The sequence below is a fragment of the Neophocaena asiaeorientalis genome, unplaced genomic scaffold, assembly GCF_003031525.2.
Source record: "Neophocaena asiaeorientalis asiaeorientalis breed wild unplaced genomic scaffold, Neophocaena_asiaeorientalis_V1.1 scaffold256, whole genome shotgun sequence".
NCBI classification, from domain to species: domain Eukaryota; kingdom Metazoa; phylum Chordata; class Mammalia; order Artiodactyla; family Phocoenidae; genus Neophocaena; species Neophocaena asiaeorientalis.
Genome location: NW_020185324.1, coordinates 1,252,790 through 1,272,343, shown reverse-complemented (window position 1 = coordinate 1,272,343; position 19,554 = coordinate 1,252,790). Strand labels below are relative to the sequence as shown.

The 19,554-nt window shown below is 41.7% G+C and overlaps 1 protein-coding gene across 4 annotated transcripts in view; it reads right to left on the bottom strand.

The window, feature by feature from the left end:
• Nucleotides 1-19,554, bottom strand: part of DOCK8 (dedicator of cytokinesis 8) — a 223,938-nt gene that overhangs the window by 152,428 nt on the left and 51,956 nt on the right. For 2 of the 4 annotated variants that reach the window (XM_024734221.1, XM_024734220.1), the window contains exons 2-4: nucleotides 16,564-16,666; nucleotides 3,999-4,174; nucleotides 785-856 (exon numbers count right to left, since the gene is read on the bottom strand). In XM_024734221.1, coding sequence (XP_024589989.1) covers nucleotides 785-856; nucleotides 3,999-4,126 — 200 coding nt within the window. In that variant the 5' untranslated portion in view covers nucleotides 4,127-4,174; nucleotides 16,564-16,666. Of the gene's footprint in view, nucleotides 1-784; nucleotides 857-3,998; nucleotides 4,175-15,489; nucleotides 16,030-16,563; nucleotides 16,667-19,554 lie in introns of those variants that run through there. The other 2 variants (XM_024734222.1, XM_024734223.1) reach the window with 2 other exon arrangements.

Here is a 19,554-nt window from a genome sequence, read left to right as displayed (position 1 = left end):
AACAGTGAGAGGCCCGCGCGCCGCAAAAAAAAAAAAAAAAAAATAATGGATCAACACTGGCTCATCAATTGTACCAAATATTCCACACTTAAGTAAGACTCATCCAAGGAAGGATAAATTAGTCAGAGAAAGCTGCACGAAGAAAAAAGAAATTTGATATGATCTTTTATCCACGGGTAGGATTGGGTAGACAGACGAAAGAAGGGAGAGCATGCCCAGAGGGGAGACAGCAAGAGCAAAGGTGTGGAGGGAGGACTGAGTCAGTCATGTGGTGCAACAGTGAGGAAGAGACGCAGGCTCAGAGAAAGGAAGGGGCTCCAGGAGTTAAGGGAAATACGTTTTAATAGATAAGAGCTGGGCCAGATTATTAAAGCCCTTGAAAGGCAAGCAGGTGGTGTTATATCTGATATAGTAGGAAATAGAGAGCCTTAGAAGGTGTTTGAGCAGGAGAGTGATACAAGATACACTCAATGCTCATTATTCATGGATTTTGCATTTGCAAATTTGCCTACTTGCTAAAATTTATTTGGAATCCCCAAAATCAATATTCATGGTCATTCAAGGACATAAAAACCTCACACACACCAAAAAACCCAATACATTAATAATAGAGGGAAATGTGTGTGGGAGGTAGTATATGAGAACTCTCAGTACTTCCTTCTAATCAATTTTCTTGTAAGCCTAAACTGTTCTAAAAAAAGTTTATTAATTTTTTTTAAAAAGTTATAAAACGGTAACGATATAAAGTAAGTATATACGTAAAGAGGGAAAAAAACGAACTTACTTCCGATTCACAATTAGCCACTCCCGAATATAGGTCTGAACGCAGTCCCGGACGTGAGGGTCCAGTTCAACCCTAATGAGGTGGAAAACAACATAAAAAAGTTATTACCAGGTAAACACAACAAAGCAATCCTTTATCATAACCAAGGACAGCAGGGTGATTTCAAATCCGTATCAACTGAGAATGCGAAGGGCATGGTTATCCAATCCTCTCAAGTGTCTGAAGTATTCCTGAGGCAGTAACATTTTTACTTTGATGAGACAAACGTTGGCATTTTATGCTTTGTGGGTTTTCTTTATTACATAGAATCGTATTAGATTATTATCTATCCCTGAAGGCATTCCGACACAAGACAGGTAGAACTAGCTGTAATCACATACGAAACAAGAAGAATAAGTATAAATACCAGTCTCTTCCGGGGTAACCTGGGCATAATTTTTGCTCACGTGTAACCCTGTTAGGACATGCATGTTTTCCTCTTTGAAAGCCATGAAGAAGAGGAGTTGTACTTTGAGGAGCTGGCAGGCCCTGGCTTTGGTTGGTGAGTATTAATTCGGGCAGCTCTTGTCTACTGCATAGAGTGGGTCATGAGAGAAACTCTTAGAGTGCTTCGGAGTCTGGAAATTTAGAAATCACTACTTCCCCACAGTAGCAAAGGTTATTTTTGTTTGTTTGTTTGTTTTGGGTTTTTTTTGCTGTTCTCCCAAATGTGTTGGTACTATAGATAGATAGGTCTAAGTGCTCTAAGTTTTAATTTTCTGGTTTGTAGAAAGAGGGTAAGAACAGTACCCACCTCGTGGACTGGCTGTTAGTTTCAGATGGAATACTGTAGAAGTCAGACATGTGGTCCCTGGGCCCTGACTACTCAAATCCCGGCCCCATTCCTTACGAGACCTTGGGCCAGTCACTCAACCCTTCTGTGCCTCCGTTTCCTCACTGTAAGTGGTGATAGTAATCGTGCAGGGCTCCCTTGGAGAGCTGTGATGAAGTCAGTGTGTGAAGTGCTTAGAAAAGCGTCTGGCACATAATAAGACCTACGTGTGATGGTTCACACTTGTGTGCCATTCATTCTGCACTAGGCACTGATGCAATCCCTCTACATGTATGAATTCAGTTAATGTCAATCAGCTCCATAGAACAGACGCTATTACTATTTTCATTTTGCAGAGGGATGAGATGAAAAGATCTTTCTCAAAGACACTCAGCAAGTGGAAGAGCAGGGAACTCCAGGCCACTCGTCTGGGAGCGCAGGTTTACACCCACTGCACTATCACAGCTCAATATCATGTTCTCGGATAGGCACTGGGGTTCAACAGGAGTCACCTGTCGTTTACTCTGATGATGATGATACTTTCCTGTAATTATACACAAGACTTTTGGGCAACGATTGAAACAGTAGAGGGTATTTGAAAGCCATCAGACACATAACGTGTTAGTTATCAATTCTGGTGACGAGGCAATATTATGCTTAAAAACTGATGTTAAGGGCTTCCCTGGTGGCGCAGTGGTTGAGAGTTCGCCTGCCGATGCAGGGGACGCAGGTTTGTGCCCCGGTCCGGGAAGATCCCACGTGCCACGGAGCGGCTGGGCCCGTGAGCCATGGTCGCTGAGCCTGTGCGTCTGGAACCTGTGCTCCGCAATGGGAGAGGCCACAACAGTGAGAGGCCCGCGTATCGCAAAAAACAAAAAAAACCTGATGTTAAGAAAAAAAGTACCTTTTCTATCAAATTTCAAAAAAAAAAATCAAAATCCTCCTACCTGTAAACTTATTGTAAGTATTTTTTTTTTTTTTTTTTGCGGTACGCGGGCCTCTCACTGTCGTGGCCTCTCCCATTGTGGAGCACAGGCTCCGGACACAGAGGCTCAGGGCCATGACTCACGGGCCCAGCCGCTCCGCGGCACGTGGGATCTTCCCGGACCGGGGCACGAACCCGTGTCCCCTGCATCGGCAGGCGGACTCTCAACCACTGCGCGCCCAGGGAAGCCCTATTTTAAGTATTTTAAACAGGATTTTCCAAGATTCTGATCTCATTTGAAGACAATTAACCATATATTTTACACAAAGAAATTAAATTATTCTCTACCAAAGGGAACAATAATAGATGTTACCTATATGAAAGTCACATCTGAATAAATGGACTGACAACAGGGAAAAATGTTTCCCAAGAACCACTATGATCTTGTTTTCTGGGGAGTGAGTATCTTCAAAATGTTAGAGCAGAGCATATGGTCAGCTCTTCTATATGAATGAGAACTGTCTAAACAAAGAGCACAGGGTCAAATAATACCCTATCACTGTCATCTAACCTTCTTAAACTGTGATGAAATAAAATCCAAAATAGAACTGGAATATCCCCGAATAATGAGGGCAGGGGCTGTGTTTCATGATCTCATTTCCAGGACTTTTTGGGGAAGAGGAGAAGGTTGAAAATCTCAGGAGGATGTGAATCTTTGGTTTTGAAGATGAATGCAAATAAAAGTTCATCCTAAATCTCCAAAGAGACATTGCTTGTTACACTATGGAAATAACAGGAGTTTCATCTAAATATAATTCCATCATTTGATACTGAGGGCTAATGCTGACACCTGTAAACACATCCATTAACCCACTGTAGAAACTCAACCCTAAGCAGCTATTCACATATTCACACTACAGAGCTTTCCCCATTGTTTTCCCGCTTGACAAGACTTGCTTCACAAGAAAGAACTTTGCCTTATTCATCTTTTTATCCCAGTTCTCAGCACATAGTAGATGCTCAAGAAATGTGGATCGGACTTACTTCTGTGACTTGATCCAGTCTCATATATGGAAAGAATTAAAATGCTCCTGAACGGAGGCATTTCAATGATCATTACTTTTACAAATGGAAAAACTGAGGCCTCCTGAGGTCACATGACTCGCCCACAGTCACTGAGCTGACCCGGGCAGTCTGGGTCCAGAGCCTGCACTCTTCACCTCTTCTTAAGCAGTCGATTTTGTTCCACTGCAGCCCTTTAACTGGTTTAGTCCCCACATGGCTTTTCAAAGCCTCTGGTCAAACCAGTTCAAAATCTATCTACATGTAGGTGACAGTGCCACAGTAGTCATCCTGCACATCTTGATAGATCTGAGTCATGTTACTTGTAAGAGAAGTCCAGAATTAGGGCATCTCTCCCTAGTCAAGAACAGGCATAATCATCATAATCCCATCCACATTTTAAGAAAGGAATTTACCCTTCCTCCGGCAAAGAGGGCTGCAAAGTTCGACATTCCTTCGGCGTGAACACCACGTCCAAGTCATCTTCGGAGAAGTCTCCCAGCTCTTGGGCAAGCTCCACATCCAGGCTGTTCAGGTGTGTCATCAGAAGTCCTTCAATGTCCACTGGCTCCACTGGGTCATAAAACTGAGGCTGGGGGCAGGGAAAGGAAAAAGAGGTTCCCACACTGTTTAGGGTAAAAGCACTAAGGCGACAGGAGATGTGTGCCCTGTCCTCCCTCTCCTCCCAGTAAGTGCTTCGCTCCTCATGTACAACTAAGTGGGGCTGTCTTTAGAGAAGCTGTCAAACACAGAAGTGGTGATATGCAAAGGAAAAGAAACACAGCATGGAAAGTCAAGTCAGAACACAGTGAGTAATTAAAATCACACCCCAAGGTAGAATTTTTCTCTGCTTAATTGCATCTTTTTGTGTGTGTGTGTGTGTGTGTGTGTGTGGTAGGCGGGCCTCTCACTGCTGTGGCCTCTCCCTTTGCGGAGCACAGGCTCCGGACGCGCAGGCTCAGCGGCCATGGCTCACGGGCCCAGCCGCTCCACGGCATGTGGGATCTTCCCGGACCAGGGCACGAACCCGTGTCCCCTGCATCGGCAGGCGGACCCCCAACCACTGCGCCACCGGGGAAGCCCTAATTGCATCTTGATGAGGATTCCTGAGAAGATCCAAAATGAGATCACTAGGCTTTGCTGCATTTTTATAATTTCTCACGCAAAAGCTCTCTGAGGCCACGTTTACCCAAATACAGTGAAGCGGCGAATCGGAGGCAATTTTCTAGAGATTCAGGCAAACTCGACAGTCCTTCTGTCTGAGTATTTAGGTACAGTGCTTTCTTTGGCCTGAGTTATCCTATACATTGATTCTTGAAGGCACTTCATTCGTAATCACAGCCCACAGTGAACCAGGCTGGGTGTCTGGGACACTCCAAGGCAGTGATTTCCAAACGCTGCTGCACTGCCTGGTGCTGGTTGGGAAGAATTTTCACTGACTGCAGTTAAATGAGCAAACTAAGGGCAACTGGCTGAGTTTTCATAAGGCTGACTGTACTTGCTTGGAAAGGATTGCCTTTTTTTATTTTGTCTCTTCAATCATATCCCTCCATAGTGGGGGTATAAAAGAAATGATAGAAGTAGGTGGTAATTTAAAAAATAATTTTCCTCAGGTGCAAGTTGGCAATTCAACAAATATTTTTTTCTAGCTTGTGAAGTCCACTTAGACTTAGGAAACCACTGCCTTAACGGAGTAAAAGAATCACTTAGATCAAGTTGACGTGTGTAGTAGTGGTAGTAGTAATAATAATAACAGCAGCTCTGTGGTGTTCATTTTTGGCAGACTATTTGGAGTCATCACTCCAACAAACACCCCAGATTCTTGACTTGTACTGCCTCGCTCTGAAACAAGGACAGATCTAAAGGAAATGCTGACCAAACCGGTTTTTCATCACCCTGAAACCATACACCAGGCTAGATGTAAGGCTCCAGGTTAGAGAAGAGGAAAAAAGTGCCATGGAAGAGGCAAGAAGATTAGAGAAGGTAAGTGTGGCTTGCCCCATCTCCTCCCACCTTTGTGTCCCTGGTGGTGGTGGAGACCTGAGTGACACGTGAAAGAGTGAGGACGAAGCTGAGAAGTGAGCAAACACGCCCTCCTTGTCTGAGATTCCTGAAGTGGCTGACTTACATAATGCCCTATGCCAGCAGGACCAAAAGGGGCAGAAGAGAAGGCAGCAGGACGTTCTTCAGTAGGAGAGAGCACAGACACTCCCCTGGTTCCCCAAGGCTCCCACAAAGTGTGACTGAGGACAAGGAAGTTTCTTTCCCTGGGTTCTGACTGGGGACCTGGAAGTCAGCTAAGGAGAGGACCACCGTCCTTAGAGGGGCCTCTCAAGATGAAGCAGCTGGGACCACCAGGGGCTCAGAGAACTGCAGATCAAGCTATGCAGAAGCCAGGTGGGGACAGTTTGCAAAAAGACATTGTTGACCTCTGCCAGAGGTAACAACAGGCATTATCCACGCACAGAACAAAACACAATCTACTGCAGACATACATAAGACCAACCCCGAAGGAGAAAGCAGACTTTCCACTCCTTATCACAACACGGCACAGAGTTCAGGGGCAGGGACTGAAATGACTTCAACTCGAAACGAAGAGATTGCACTGTTTGCATACTCAACCTTATTACTGTAAAGTTTATACCCTTGAATTAAAAACTGTTCAGCATGATGTGCCGAGAAGTTGTGCTAGGTCACTCTAGACAGTATCTCATTTAATCCTCACCAGAACTCTGTAAAGTACACTCTTTTATTACCCTCATTTTACAGATGAGGACTTCGAAGGCTAGAGATTTAAGAGTCTGCCCATGTTTACATAGCTGGGAAGGAGCCCATCTGGAATTCAAACCTAGGCAGGCTCCTAATTCTGTTCTCTTGCAGGCTTTCCAGGGAATCTGGATTTCCAGAAATAATTAAACACAAGGCAGTGGTAAGTGTGTTCAGAAGAGAGTAAAATAAATCCATCTGCCACCACACACAAGTTCCACCCTGAACTTCTCATGAGATTGGCTTCTCAAAATAATAATAGTGAAGTAATTAACTGATTAAAGTGATACTAAACGTAAATTTATCATGAAGAGTATCAGTTATTCGAGCAGAGGCGTTGAAGAGATATACTGAAAAATTATACTGAAGCACATTTGAAACAATGTGACACTAGCACTAATAACTATTGGGTTGGCCAAAAAGTTCCTTCGGGTTTTTCTGTAACGTCTTAATGGAAAAAAACCCGAAGGAACTTTTTGGCCAACCAATAGCAGGTAGAAGCTTCCACAGAGAAATGGCATTTGTGTGAAATCATCAGAGAGAAAAAAATTTAGGTCCAGCCAAAGTATTATACTTATCACGTCCCTAAAATTCAAAGCCACAAGGGATAAGAAAAACCTGGCTGATACTGGCACCTGTTACCTACAGGACAGGCTGCCGATGAGCTGGGGGGGGGCCCCCCCGCAAAGGATAGCTGACTCCGTTTTTGAACTTCATCGGCAAGTTCAATTACTTGCTGAACATCTATTAAATGCAAGTCACTGAGTTGGCCCTTAGGGATAAAGATGAATACAGGAAGCTACTCTCACGCCTCTTTCCCCAGACCTTGAGTCAACTGTGAGAAGGGGAAGCTTGCCACCTTCTCACATACAAAATAATGCTATCTTTGGAGGGGGGAGCTATGACAAAGAATACAGTGTCATCACTGAGCACTAACTATGCAGCAATGTGCCAAAAGCAATAAACACAGTTGATCATAAAGTCATAAACTCTTACGGTCTGAATCTACTTCAGGACTGAACAGACGATAAGAATAAGCCATAATGATAGAATTCTTGAGTATCATTCTAGCACTACACATAAGCTGGCATGTAATAACGAGTCACCACTACGCTTTCTATGCTGCAACTAACAAGGGAGGAAACTGTTCATTGCAAAAGAGATGTAAACTGGTCCTGCTCTTGGCAAGTGGGTGGAGAGGCCAACTACTGTTATCTAGGCCTCCAAGCAAGTTGTTCCTCTTGCATATTCAAATAACCAGGAACCAAAAGAGATTTCTGTTCTCTAAACTATCTGAAGTCAATCTCAAGAGTAAGTTTTAAAAAAGAAAAAAAGAAGAGTAGGTTTTATTATTAAGCAATTAACACATACACACATTTAGGGGTAAACAAATATTGAAGAGATTTACAGTGGTTTTGCATTTCATTGGGGGCTGAAGTTTGGGAATGGTGCCGGAGGGGGATGTTCTGAGGTCAGTCCCTTGGGCTCTTGGGAGCATAAAAGCCAAATGTGAAAATTTACTATTTCTGTTTTCTCTGCTACTGAGTTATATATGTGGCCTCCTAGTCAGTGGAGACTCAAGACTAGTTTAAATGGTATGATCCAAAGTAATTTCAAGGTCATCTTATACAAGGAATTATCATATCGTGTCTATCATTTGTTACAATAATATAAGAAAAAACCCTAAATAATCAAAATAAAAACAAACACAAAAAACCTATTTTTAAAAACAAAACAACTTAAGACTGCAAATTATCCTAAATCAGGCTTTGATTGTGATGGCTTTGTGATGTGTCAACTTGGCTCAGCAGAGCTACATTCTTCCAAATTCCCTTCCTAGTATTCTTCCAGTCGTGGTTGGCTACCGGGGTTTTCTCTTGCCAGAACTGGAGGACAGAAGGGAGACTGCAGCTATTCTGTAGCATACACACACCTACTGATACAATCAAACACTAAGTTAGGTGTGAAGTGATATTATCCATGTAACTAAAGTCTCTAACCAGTTGACTTTAAGATAATCAAGAGGGAGATTAGCCTGGGTGGCCTGACTCAATCAGTTGGATGTCTTTTCACAGAGAGTGGAGGCTCTCTGGAAGTTCAGGGCTCCAGGCTTCAGCTCATGCCCGTGGAGTTCCAGCTTGCTGTGATCTTGCCTTCCTGAATGTCCTGTGGACTTCAGGCTTGCTTAGCCACCACCAGTGGGTAAACCAATTCCCTGTAATCAATTCCTTAATAAACATGAAGATGCATGTCCTACCAGTTCCACTGCTCTGGTTGAATCTAGAATAATACACCAACTTTCACTCATTCAACAAATACTCGCTGGGGTCCTAAACAGTCCAGCACTAGGCCAAGGAGACATAGTCAACGACCTCCATCAATTTTCAACACTCCTCTAGTGAAGATTCGTGCAGTCTTTCTTTCTAGCTATTTTCTTCAGATGTCTGATCCATAGAAGACTAGAAATACACAAAAGTATAAATACTCTAAAAGCTTAAATTATTCAGAGACAAATATTCATTTTTAATGAAGAGGGTTCAAGTTTTTCCTTGTCCCCTAATGCACATCAAGGGCTAGTTCTCCTGACACGGGGTAGGATTCAATTTGTTTTGAAGCTGAAAACTTCTACAGCATCAGAACCATGTCTGTTTAAAATTAATCTATGTAGCCTTAGCATAGCATAGTATGCCGCCATCACACTGATAGATGATTAAAATAACAAATCTGCACAGTATTTCACAAATAAGGATACCGAAAAGCAGAGAAGTTACATAACTTGGTCCAAATCACACAGGTAATCACAAAAGACCTGGGTCCTTTGTTACAACACTGGGGAAGCTTCATGCCGCTTTGGGTGGGGCGAGGGGAAGAGGCATGATGCTTCCAAATGCCCTGGCCTTGTGCCCTCATGCATGTCTATCCCTGTGGTGGGTGGTCTTCAAATCAACTTGGCTGTTCATGAGAGACGAGTCTTGGTCAAAGTCACCCAAGACTTCCATGTTGCCAAATTCAGTGGCTGTCGCTCATTCCTGGTTTATCTATAGCACTGGACAGTTAATCACTCTTTCCTTCTTGAAACACTTTCTTCACGTGGAGAGGGACCAACTGTCCTAGTGTGTCCCAATCTCTGAAAGTCCATGGACCAGGAAACCCCTCAGTCCAGCAAACTGGAACAGACACTTGGTCACTCTACCTTTAGGACATGACTTTTCCTAGGTTCTCCTTCTCCTTTGCAGAGCCCTAGGGTTCAGTCCTAAAAGAGCTTCTCTCCCCAATCTGAATTTACTCCCATATGATCTCATCTATGCGCATGACTTTAAATACCTTCTTTTTCTTTCTTTTTAAAATTATAGCTATATATCTGTAGCCTCTACCTTTGCCCTGATAGTCAGGTTGATTTTTCCAATTACGTCTCAGCATTGCACCTTGGTGATCTAACAGGCCTCTCAAACGTCACAAATTCAAAATTACTTAACTTTCCTGTGGATCTGCTCTTCCCGTATTTTCCAGGTCTGTGCATCTCAGCAAGTGGTGATTCCACTCCACCAGCTGCCCAGGGCAAAATCTTTGGAGTCAACGTTGATTTGTCTCTTTTTCTTACATCCTGCATATTATCTATCAGAAAATCCTATCCACTTTACTTCTGAAATATATCCAGAATCCAACCGCTTCTCACCTTTTCTACTGCCACCACCCTATTCCAAAGCACCACCATTGTTTTGTTGAGTTACTGTGACAATGTCCTAACTGCCCTCCCCACCCCGGGTCTATTCTTCACTTAGCAGCCAGAGTGATCTTTATAAAAGGAACCCTACAAGCAACCTCTTTAATAAAAATTCTGATGGTGCTGACTCTGTGCTTCCAGTGACTTCCCATCTTAATCCAAGTAAGAGACAAAGTTCTCCCATGGCCTCTGAGGCCGATGACTCAGCCTTGATTCCTCTTCGATCTCATCTCCTATTGCCCACTCTGCTCAGCTCACAGTCTGCATCCTTCCTGTTTCTGGAGCATGCCATATGCTCTTGCTCTGGGGACTTGGCTCTTGCTGTTCCTTCTAAATCGAATATTCTTCCTTCAAATGCCTGTTAAGTTCATTCAGAATTCTTCCCAAGTGTCTCCTTTCCAGACCTCCAAGCCTCCACAGACCACTCGATCTAAAATATAGTGCTCTCTTCTGTGTCACTCTCTATTCCCTATCCACGTTTCATTCTTCAAAGCACTTACTACCCCTTGAGAGAGTCTACATTCACTTATTTGTCTACGTCTCTCATTCCAGAATGTAAGCTCATGAAGACAGACACTCTGTTACATTCACTACTGTATCCCCAGCTCCTAGAGCAATTCCTGGCACAGAGTGAGATCCAATACATGTTTCCTGAGTAAATGAATATGGAAAGCAAGCCTCTTGGCTCTCTCTACTATCTTTAAGTAAACAGAGCAGAAGGCAGTAAAGTTCCTCTGGCTTCAATATTTCAAAGTACTTCATGGCTTAGATTAAGGAATACTTCCCTGTTTCCACCAATGGCAATCTTCCACTGATGCCACTGCATGGAAGATACTGACATGCCATGATGGACATCAACCTAATCTTACCAAGACTGACTTGATTCCTCTGCTTTACAGTGACAGTAATGAAATTCACGCTCTGCGTGCAGGGTGGCACTCTTTCATTTTGCCTTCCACTGTGAATCTGCATGAAAATTGTAATGAAATCTTCATTTTCCATCATGTCCCCTCCAGTGAAATCAATGAAACCTAAAGATAGTCCAACTTCTTTGAAAGATGAAGCACAAAAGAAAAACAAAAAAGACCACGTTTATCGAGTGATCCACCATTTAGATCATCCTTAGTGGTTAAAAAAAAAAAGGTTGTTTTATTGCAGAGAAGCTTAAACACGAAACAAAAAAGAATGCTTTCCAAGGTATGAGACCTTCTTTTTTCTTTCCCCTGTAACTGTTATATACAAACATGTCGTGTAACCATAGTGTTTTGATTTATATCCAGGATGTGGCTTTCTACATCCTTCTCTTCAGCCAGAGCTGTTATGATCCAGCTGATTCCTTCCATTTTACTTCAAAGTTTTTCTCTTCTCACTTTTAAAAATAACACTTTTCCTCTATAAAAATGTAAGTTAAGTTATTAACCATGCACACAGTATCTCAAATCCTTTCTAACTTAGGGCAAAGAAGACCTACCTTTCTTCTCTTGTATGCTTTACTCTCCTTTCTACTTTGAATAATCAGAAAGATAGTTTTACTATTTTACGGTTTCATCTTAATGAAGACAACTAATATACAGTTGTTTGCCTTTATAGATGACTGGCATCAGAGGGGGTCTGGCCAACCTATTCACATAGCTGTGGCAATGGAGAATTCCAAGGCCAATGGGTGATGCACAGGTGATTCTATTCACAAGCCCCTCTTTGGTGCTGGCCACAAAGGACTCTGATGGCAGTATTAGGAGTGTCAAAAAGAGCCAGGGCAAGTCTGTAATCATTGCATTTTGTTTTATAAAACCAACTCTAAATGGTGAATCCTCTTCGTATTCAAAAATGCAAAATTTTAAAATACTTTATCTACTTTGAAAATGCATGTTTACACAATCACCATAGCTAACATTTACAATTAGGGTTAAAAAAACAAAAACCCAGTAACACCACACATACACACATGCACACACATACCCACAAAATCAAACGCAACCTTCCTCTCACTTGATTTATCAGATTTATGACAGAATCCGCTATATTTATATAAAAATATATTCACAGGATTAGCAAGTAGTCCTCGCTTACTACATTTTCTGAAATTCAGAGCCACCAGGACAACAAAAGAAACTTTATTTTTCTTATGTTCTTCCTCCTATTTGGACTACTTCTATCTATCAACACATAGGTTCTTTAAATGACCCTCAACCTGGACCACATGTTAAAGTCCCATGGAACTTTAAAATACTGATTCCTGGACCCCAACTCTAGGGATTTTGATGTAATTGTTCTACGACAGGCCACAGGTATGTTTCTAATGGTCTCAGGTGATTCTAATGAGAGCCAGGTCTGAGAACCTTCCTCTAAATCTTCTCAACCTCCCCCTTTAAGCCTTTACCTCCTATTTTATCTTGGATCTTCTCTCCTCTGAACACCCACCACACCCAAAGCCAGCATGGATTCTCCGTATTATCTGCCTTCCCAAATATATTATAAGGCCCTTAAGAGGCAAAATCATCTCCTATTCATCTTCTTGAAATCTCCCACAGTGTCTCCACAGTGCCAAATAAACAGACAGCAACATTAGCCTCTACGTACACAGCATCTATTTTATCATTCTATGTTAACCCTAACAGGGGTAGCATTACTATGCCCGTAGTGCACATGAAGAAACTGAAGCCTTCATCAAGGCTACTTAACTTGCCCCAAATTATGTAACTAATAAGTGACAGTTATGCTCCACCCCAGATCCATCTGACTGCAAGTTCCAGCCTCTTGCAAAACAACAACAAGGTATAATTGACTGGGTTTTAAATAACTTGGTGCCAGTTTCCAAAAAGCACATGAAAAGATGTTCAACATTGCTAATTATTAGAAAAATTCAAATCAAAACTACAACGAGGTTTCACCTCACATTGGTCAGAAAGACCATCATCAAAACGTCTACAAACAGTAAATGCTGGAGAGGGCGTGGAGAAAAGGGAACCCTCCTACACTGTTGTTGGGAATGTAAATTGGTGCAGCCACTATGGAGAACGGTATGGAGGTTCCTTAAGAAACTAAAAATAGAACTACCATACGATCCAGCAATCCCACTCCTGGGCATATATCTGGAGAAAACCATACTTCAAAAAGATACAAGCACCCCAATGTTCATTGCATCACAATTTACAATAACCAAGACATGGAAGCAACTTAAATGTCCATCAACAGATGAATGGATAAAGAAGATGTGGTACATATATACAATGGAATACTATTCAGCCATAAAATGAATGAAATAATGCCATTTGCAGTGACATGGATGGACCCAGAGATTATCATACTAAGTGAAGTAAGTCAGAGAAAGGCAAATATCCTATGATATCACTTATATGTGGAATCTTAAAAAATGATACAAATGAACTTATTTACAAATCAGAAACAGACTCACAGACTTCGGAAACAAACTTATGCTTACTAAAGGGGAAGGGGGGTGGGGGGATAAATTAGGAGTTTGGTATTAACAGATACACACTACTATATATAAAATAGAAAGTCGACAAGGACCTACTATACACCACAGGAAACTCTACTCAATATGCTTTAATAACCTATATGGGAAAAGAATCTGAAAAAGAATGCATATATGTATATATGTAACGGAATCTCTTTGCTGTACACCTGAAACTAGCACAGCATTGTAAATCAACTCTAATATAAAATAAAAATTAAATTAAAATAAATAAATAACGTGGTGCCAATTAAATACTTTTAAAAATTAAACATTTATATCAGCGTGTGGGGTTGTTGAAATGGTGGTTCTATAAACAAAGGTAAGGGAAATAAAGGTCAAAACGCACTTAATCAAATTTTCCAATTGTCTAAAATCATACAATGAATAGCCTATGGCTTCTCATTTAAGAAAAGTTTTTTTAAAGGTGCTTCAGGGTGAGAGTCTAGGTGATAAACTACTCCTCTGCCTTGCCAGAAATAAATCTTCCTGAAATGTCCCATTATCTTTCTATGAAACAAAATATTTTTTTTAAGGGAAAGGGAAATCACCATGTAAGTGGATGAGTTTTTGCTGGAGGAGCCTTCATTCGGGAAGATGACTCAAGGGAAAGAACAGCCACTTCATTCTGACATTACAACAAGACCAGCAGGTAAACATTAGGGTGCTGGGATTTCCTGAGCAGTCCTTGCATTTAAAAAACAAAAGAGGAATCAAATGCAGACTTTTGCTCCCTCATGCCACCTGCCCTTCAGGCGGTTAACAAGAAGAAGCAGGGTCAGCACACCGTGCTGGGGGAAAATATTCAGAAGACTAAACTGGAATTAACCAGGAGAAATACATTTTAAAGGCTATTTATTCGCAAATAGAACCGGGTAGAAATTATGACAGGACCACATGATTCATGTATAGTTAAACATTTTTGCTTATTTCTTTGACATATTCTATTAGAAGTTAAGCCACATGTTAACTCTACCACCTAGCTAATGAAATAATTCATCCAAATTCACTTTTCTCAAAACCTGATGACGCAGCATAACTACCAAAAGAACGCCTGCAAAAATAAGAAACAATTTTTAAAATTTGTGACTTTAAATAAAAAAGATTTCTCCTGAAGAAATTTCAGGCTGCAGCTGGTGTGTAGCTAAGGGGTTAAAGCCTCTGAGTTAAACTTCCTTAAAGCCTCTTAATAGTGAGGTCCACACTATTTCTCAAGACAACTATTGCAGAAAGCTGCAGTCTGAATTTACAAAGAAGCAAAGCACCAAATCCCACCTCCTGCACCTTGTTTAGGATTTTAAAATGTATCCAGTCCCTTTTTTTTTTTTTTTTTTTTTTGCGGTACGCGGGCTTCTCACTGTTGTGGCCTCTCCCGTTGCGGAGCACAGGCTCCGGACGCGCAGGCTCAGCGGCCATGGCTCACGGGCCCAGCCGCTCCGCGGCATGTGGGATCTTCCCGGACCGGGGCACGACCCCGTGTCCCCTGCATCGGTAGGTGGACTCTCAACCACTGCGCCGCCAGGGAAGCCCTCCAGTCACTTTTTAACTGCATTTCGCATATTTTGAAAGACAATTTGAGTCAGAAATTAAAAAAAATTTTTTTTTGGTTTTCAATGAAATCTATACCAGCACCTCATGAAACCAAAAAGCATATCTATTTTATCTTGGATTAAAGCATATCTAATACATCTGAAAGCACGGACATTATGCCCTTGGTGTGCTTTTATTATAATCTGTGATCTGAAACAGACAGGAAAAGTACAACTAAAAAGGGCAGTTGAACAAGCCACCGAAGTCATAAGTAGATTTTTTAAAGAACTGTCATCGAAAGTTACCTCTTGCAGTAAAAGGTGCTATACATTTTTTAGTACTACTATTTATCAGTGACACAACACACAAATTATCCTACTGAAAGAACCACAAATCACTCCAGTAAACATACCTTTAAAAGATACACAGTTACACGGCGTGGAAACTGTTACAGGAGACAAAATGGCGGCTACAGGAAACCGAGTGGAAGGTTACAAAATTTCTAAGAGCAGAAGTGGTTTTGAAGTAATAAGTGAGAAAGAAAAAAATAACCTAACCTCCTTAAGATAACCAAGAGAACGAGCAAGAAAGTGGGGCTGTGCTGTGAGGGGAAGTGAGTACAGTGGAGGCTGCAGCTCTCTTACAAAGGAAGTGAAGACTCACTTCTGGTTTTATAAACTATCTCATTTAAGTCAGATTTAACCCACTGGGCACACGCCTCGCATTTAGTCCTCAAATAACATAACATATGTATACACACTCAACAATTGGTGTTAATATAAAAATGTAGGCAATCTTCAACTTAAAAGGGGGAGTGTGTTTTAAAAATGAAGGTTTGTACTGTCTGATTCCATGGACATGAAGTTCCAGAGAGGGCAAAATTATGATGACAGAGGTGTATTGGTGATTGCCTAGGGCTGCTGGCTGAGGGTTGGGAGAGGAGACCCACTGCAAAAGGGCATGACGGGGCTTTTTTAGGGTAAAGAAACAGTTCTATATCTTCTCTGAGTACAGGTTAACTATAAATTGGCTAAATTCCTCAAACACCTACAAATGAGTGAAATTTTATTGTATGTAAATTACACTTCCAAAAAAAATATTTAAAAATCTTAAGGTTCATAACTTGACTTTTCAGATTTGGGAATACATTTTTTTCCAATAAAAGCATGTTACAAATGGTTTTAAGTTTCCAGGCTAATCCTTCCCCTCCCCAAGATGTGAATCATAATTTGGGTGAAATCAAATAGCCCGGAAGTCCACTGAGTCCAGAGACTTCAGAATCATAGTCCCTGGAGATCCGCTTTGTATTCCCAGCCCTAGTGGACGGAGAGAGGGGAATTGATGTCAAAAAGCAGTGCAGAGCCAGGAACTGGTGGTTGGTGATGTAAGGGATCGGTGGGAAAATCTAAGACTCAGGAAGCAAAAGTATACGCTGTGCACTTCTGCCCTTGACCATTCTCTAAGCAAACCTGTAACTCATACTTACTAGTTGAAGAGAGGGAAAGCCAGAGGTACTTATGCTTTGTCGATGGTACTGGCCAAGGTTGGGTGGGAGGGTAAACTGCTTCCTTATTTCCGCAGAAGAATACCTTGGGTTAAAACAGAAAAATCTAAATGAAGTGGTAATTTTAAAACACCATCACAATTATAGATACAATCTTTGATAGCATGTTATAAAACTTATTCCTTAGCCGGGTGACTGGCAGAACTGACTAAAATGTCCTCACTGGCCTGTGGGTAGACACTAGAGCTTTAGGGTGATAATATACGCTCTTGAGAAGTTCACAGAAGCCAGGATGCCTGCAGTTATGGCTCTTGCCCAATACTGGAAGGATGACAGCATGAGGAGGAAGAAGAGTTTGCAGCCCAAGGAAAAAATCCAGGGCACTTGGCTCTTTCTTCCCAGGCCATTCAAAGGCATTTTCTCCACGTGAGGACATCTGGCCTCTGATGAGAGTCCTTTAAACCCCAAGCCGTCATCTTGAACCAGTCACTCTCCTTTCAAGCAGCTGAGCCCTTATGGTCGCTGCCTGCTTTCACAGAAAATGCCAGCGACCTGTTAAATGAACACTTCCACCTCCCCACAGGCACCTGAGATGCTGCCTGGAATTCCAAGGACTGTATTCGTTCCAAACCACTCCTAGTGAGTGATCCTCTGAGTCAGCCGCAGTGACACTGCTGAGCCCTCAGACAACATCCCTGTAGCCGGGAACCGAGCAGAGGAGAGTCGCTCTCCACTGTCTACACACACCTGCTGACAGGAGTTACCGACAAGTTAGATATCCCGATTATGAGCAGGTTGACTTTTGTGCGCTCACTTGTTGGTCATTTGTTTGTAACTCAGAACACATTTTCTCATTAAGTCAGTCTTTGGTATCTGGATTCTTAGCCTAGTTCACAAAAGTGTACTTAAACCACAATGAGGCCACTACAGAAAATAACTAGAAACTGGCATTATTGAGGATCAAATGAGACCCTATTTGAAACATGCTGCATGTCCAACAAAGAGATATACACGTTTTTAAAATTATAACTTAAAATAAAATATTTAAATATTATAAATAAATCTTATTATATTTTCTCCATTTTAAAGTATGCTAGGGCATCATTATTAATTTTTCTGCATGATGAGGTTTATGACATGACCTGCTTGGCTCCCAATCTTAGTAATGTGGTGCATCCAGGAAAGAGGCAGGAAACCTGTCCTGGCCGCACCTGTGGCATCCATTCTCCCAACCCAAGAGCACCTCAATCTCCTTTCAGGATTGGCACACTCATGTTGTACAGGTATAACCACAAATCAAAGGGATGGGCACACAGCCCAACGTAAGACAATTCTCTCTCCTTTCCAGGGTCCTGATTGATGAATGGACATGAGAAAGGAAGAAAACGGCTGGAGCACATTCTTGTCAGCAGTGGCCCCTTTACACTATGATGCAATGAGATGTGAACCCCCAGAGAAGTTACAGCGGCCCGTAGTGATTGTACGCCTTCATTTCCCGAAGTACTTTCTTTCTCTATTTTTATAAAGTATGAGAAAATACTAGGATAAGGAGTAAGTAGTCTATTATCCATCAAGGAAATGCAAATCAAAATCACAATGAGATACCACTTCACAACCACTAGGGTGGATAAACCAAAAAAAAGATGGGCAGTAATGAGTATTGGTGAGGACATGAAGAAATTGAAGCAGTCATACATTGTTGGTGGGAATGTAAAATTGTGTACCTGCTTTGGAAAACAGTCTGGCGGTTCCTCAGAAAGGTAAACATAGAGCTCCCATATATCCCAGCAAACCCACCCCTAGGTTTATATCCAACAAAAAGGAGAACATACTTCCACACAAAGCTTATACATAAATGCTCATAGCAGCATTATTTACGGTAGCCAAAATGTGGAAACAACCTAAATGTCCATCACCTGATGAACGGATAAACAACATGTGGTATATCATACATGGACTACCTTCAGCAATAAAAAAGTGAAAGAAGTACTGATACATACCACAACACGGATGAACCCTGAAAACATTACATTCAGTCGAAGAAGCTAAACCAAGAGACCACATGTTGTATAATTCCTTATATGAAATGTCCAGAATAAGCAAATCTATAGAGTAATGGGACTGAGGTTTCTTTTAGGGGTAATGAAAATGTTCTAAAATTAATTGTTCTGATGCATGCACAACTCTGAATATACTAAAAAACACTGAATTGTGTACATGTGTGAATTGTGTGGTACCTGAATTATTTCTAAATAAAGCTGATAGAGATATAAATGTGTGCTCTGTGTGTGTGTGTGTGTGTGCGTGTAAGTACTCTACAGAGACAAGAGTGAAATAGCTGATAGAGATATAAATGTGTGCTCTGTGTGTGTGTGTGTGTGTGTGTGTGTGTGTGTAAGTACTCTACAGAGACAAGAGTGAAGGCAAGAATTTAGCATGACCAAGAATGGAGGAAAACTTTCAGATTTTGATCCCCGGTGCTCAATAGGTTCATTTTCATTACAAGTTTGGCAGTCACCATTTCTAAAAAAATCAACAGCCTAGGCAACTATCCAAAACAAAAGGCCCATCTTGCATAAACCACACTGTATCTTGTTTCTGGCATCACAGAAACCCAAGCCAGCAGAGCAATCACTTATCTGCTTATTTCAGAAGGTGACCACAGTCACGAAGGGCAGAGACATCCAAGCAAAGTCCTTTTCTGTGACTGGGCTGACTTTTCACAGACAAGATTGACGGCTCCTGTGATTTCTGCTTCCAGGTCTTCCCCCCAGGGCCTCTCAAATAATGAGTTTTAGTTTTCTGGCCATTCTCAAGCCTTTCCTGTCATAGACCAGAGGGGTCTACCTGAATTGGGAATATCTGAAAACGTTCATGAAAGTGAACACGCCAACATGAAGTGGCATCGTGAGAGAATCACAGAACGGCGGGAGGTACAGGTTCTTGCTTTCATTTTGAAGTACAGTTGGCTGT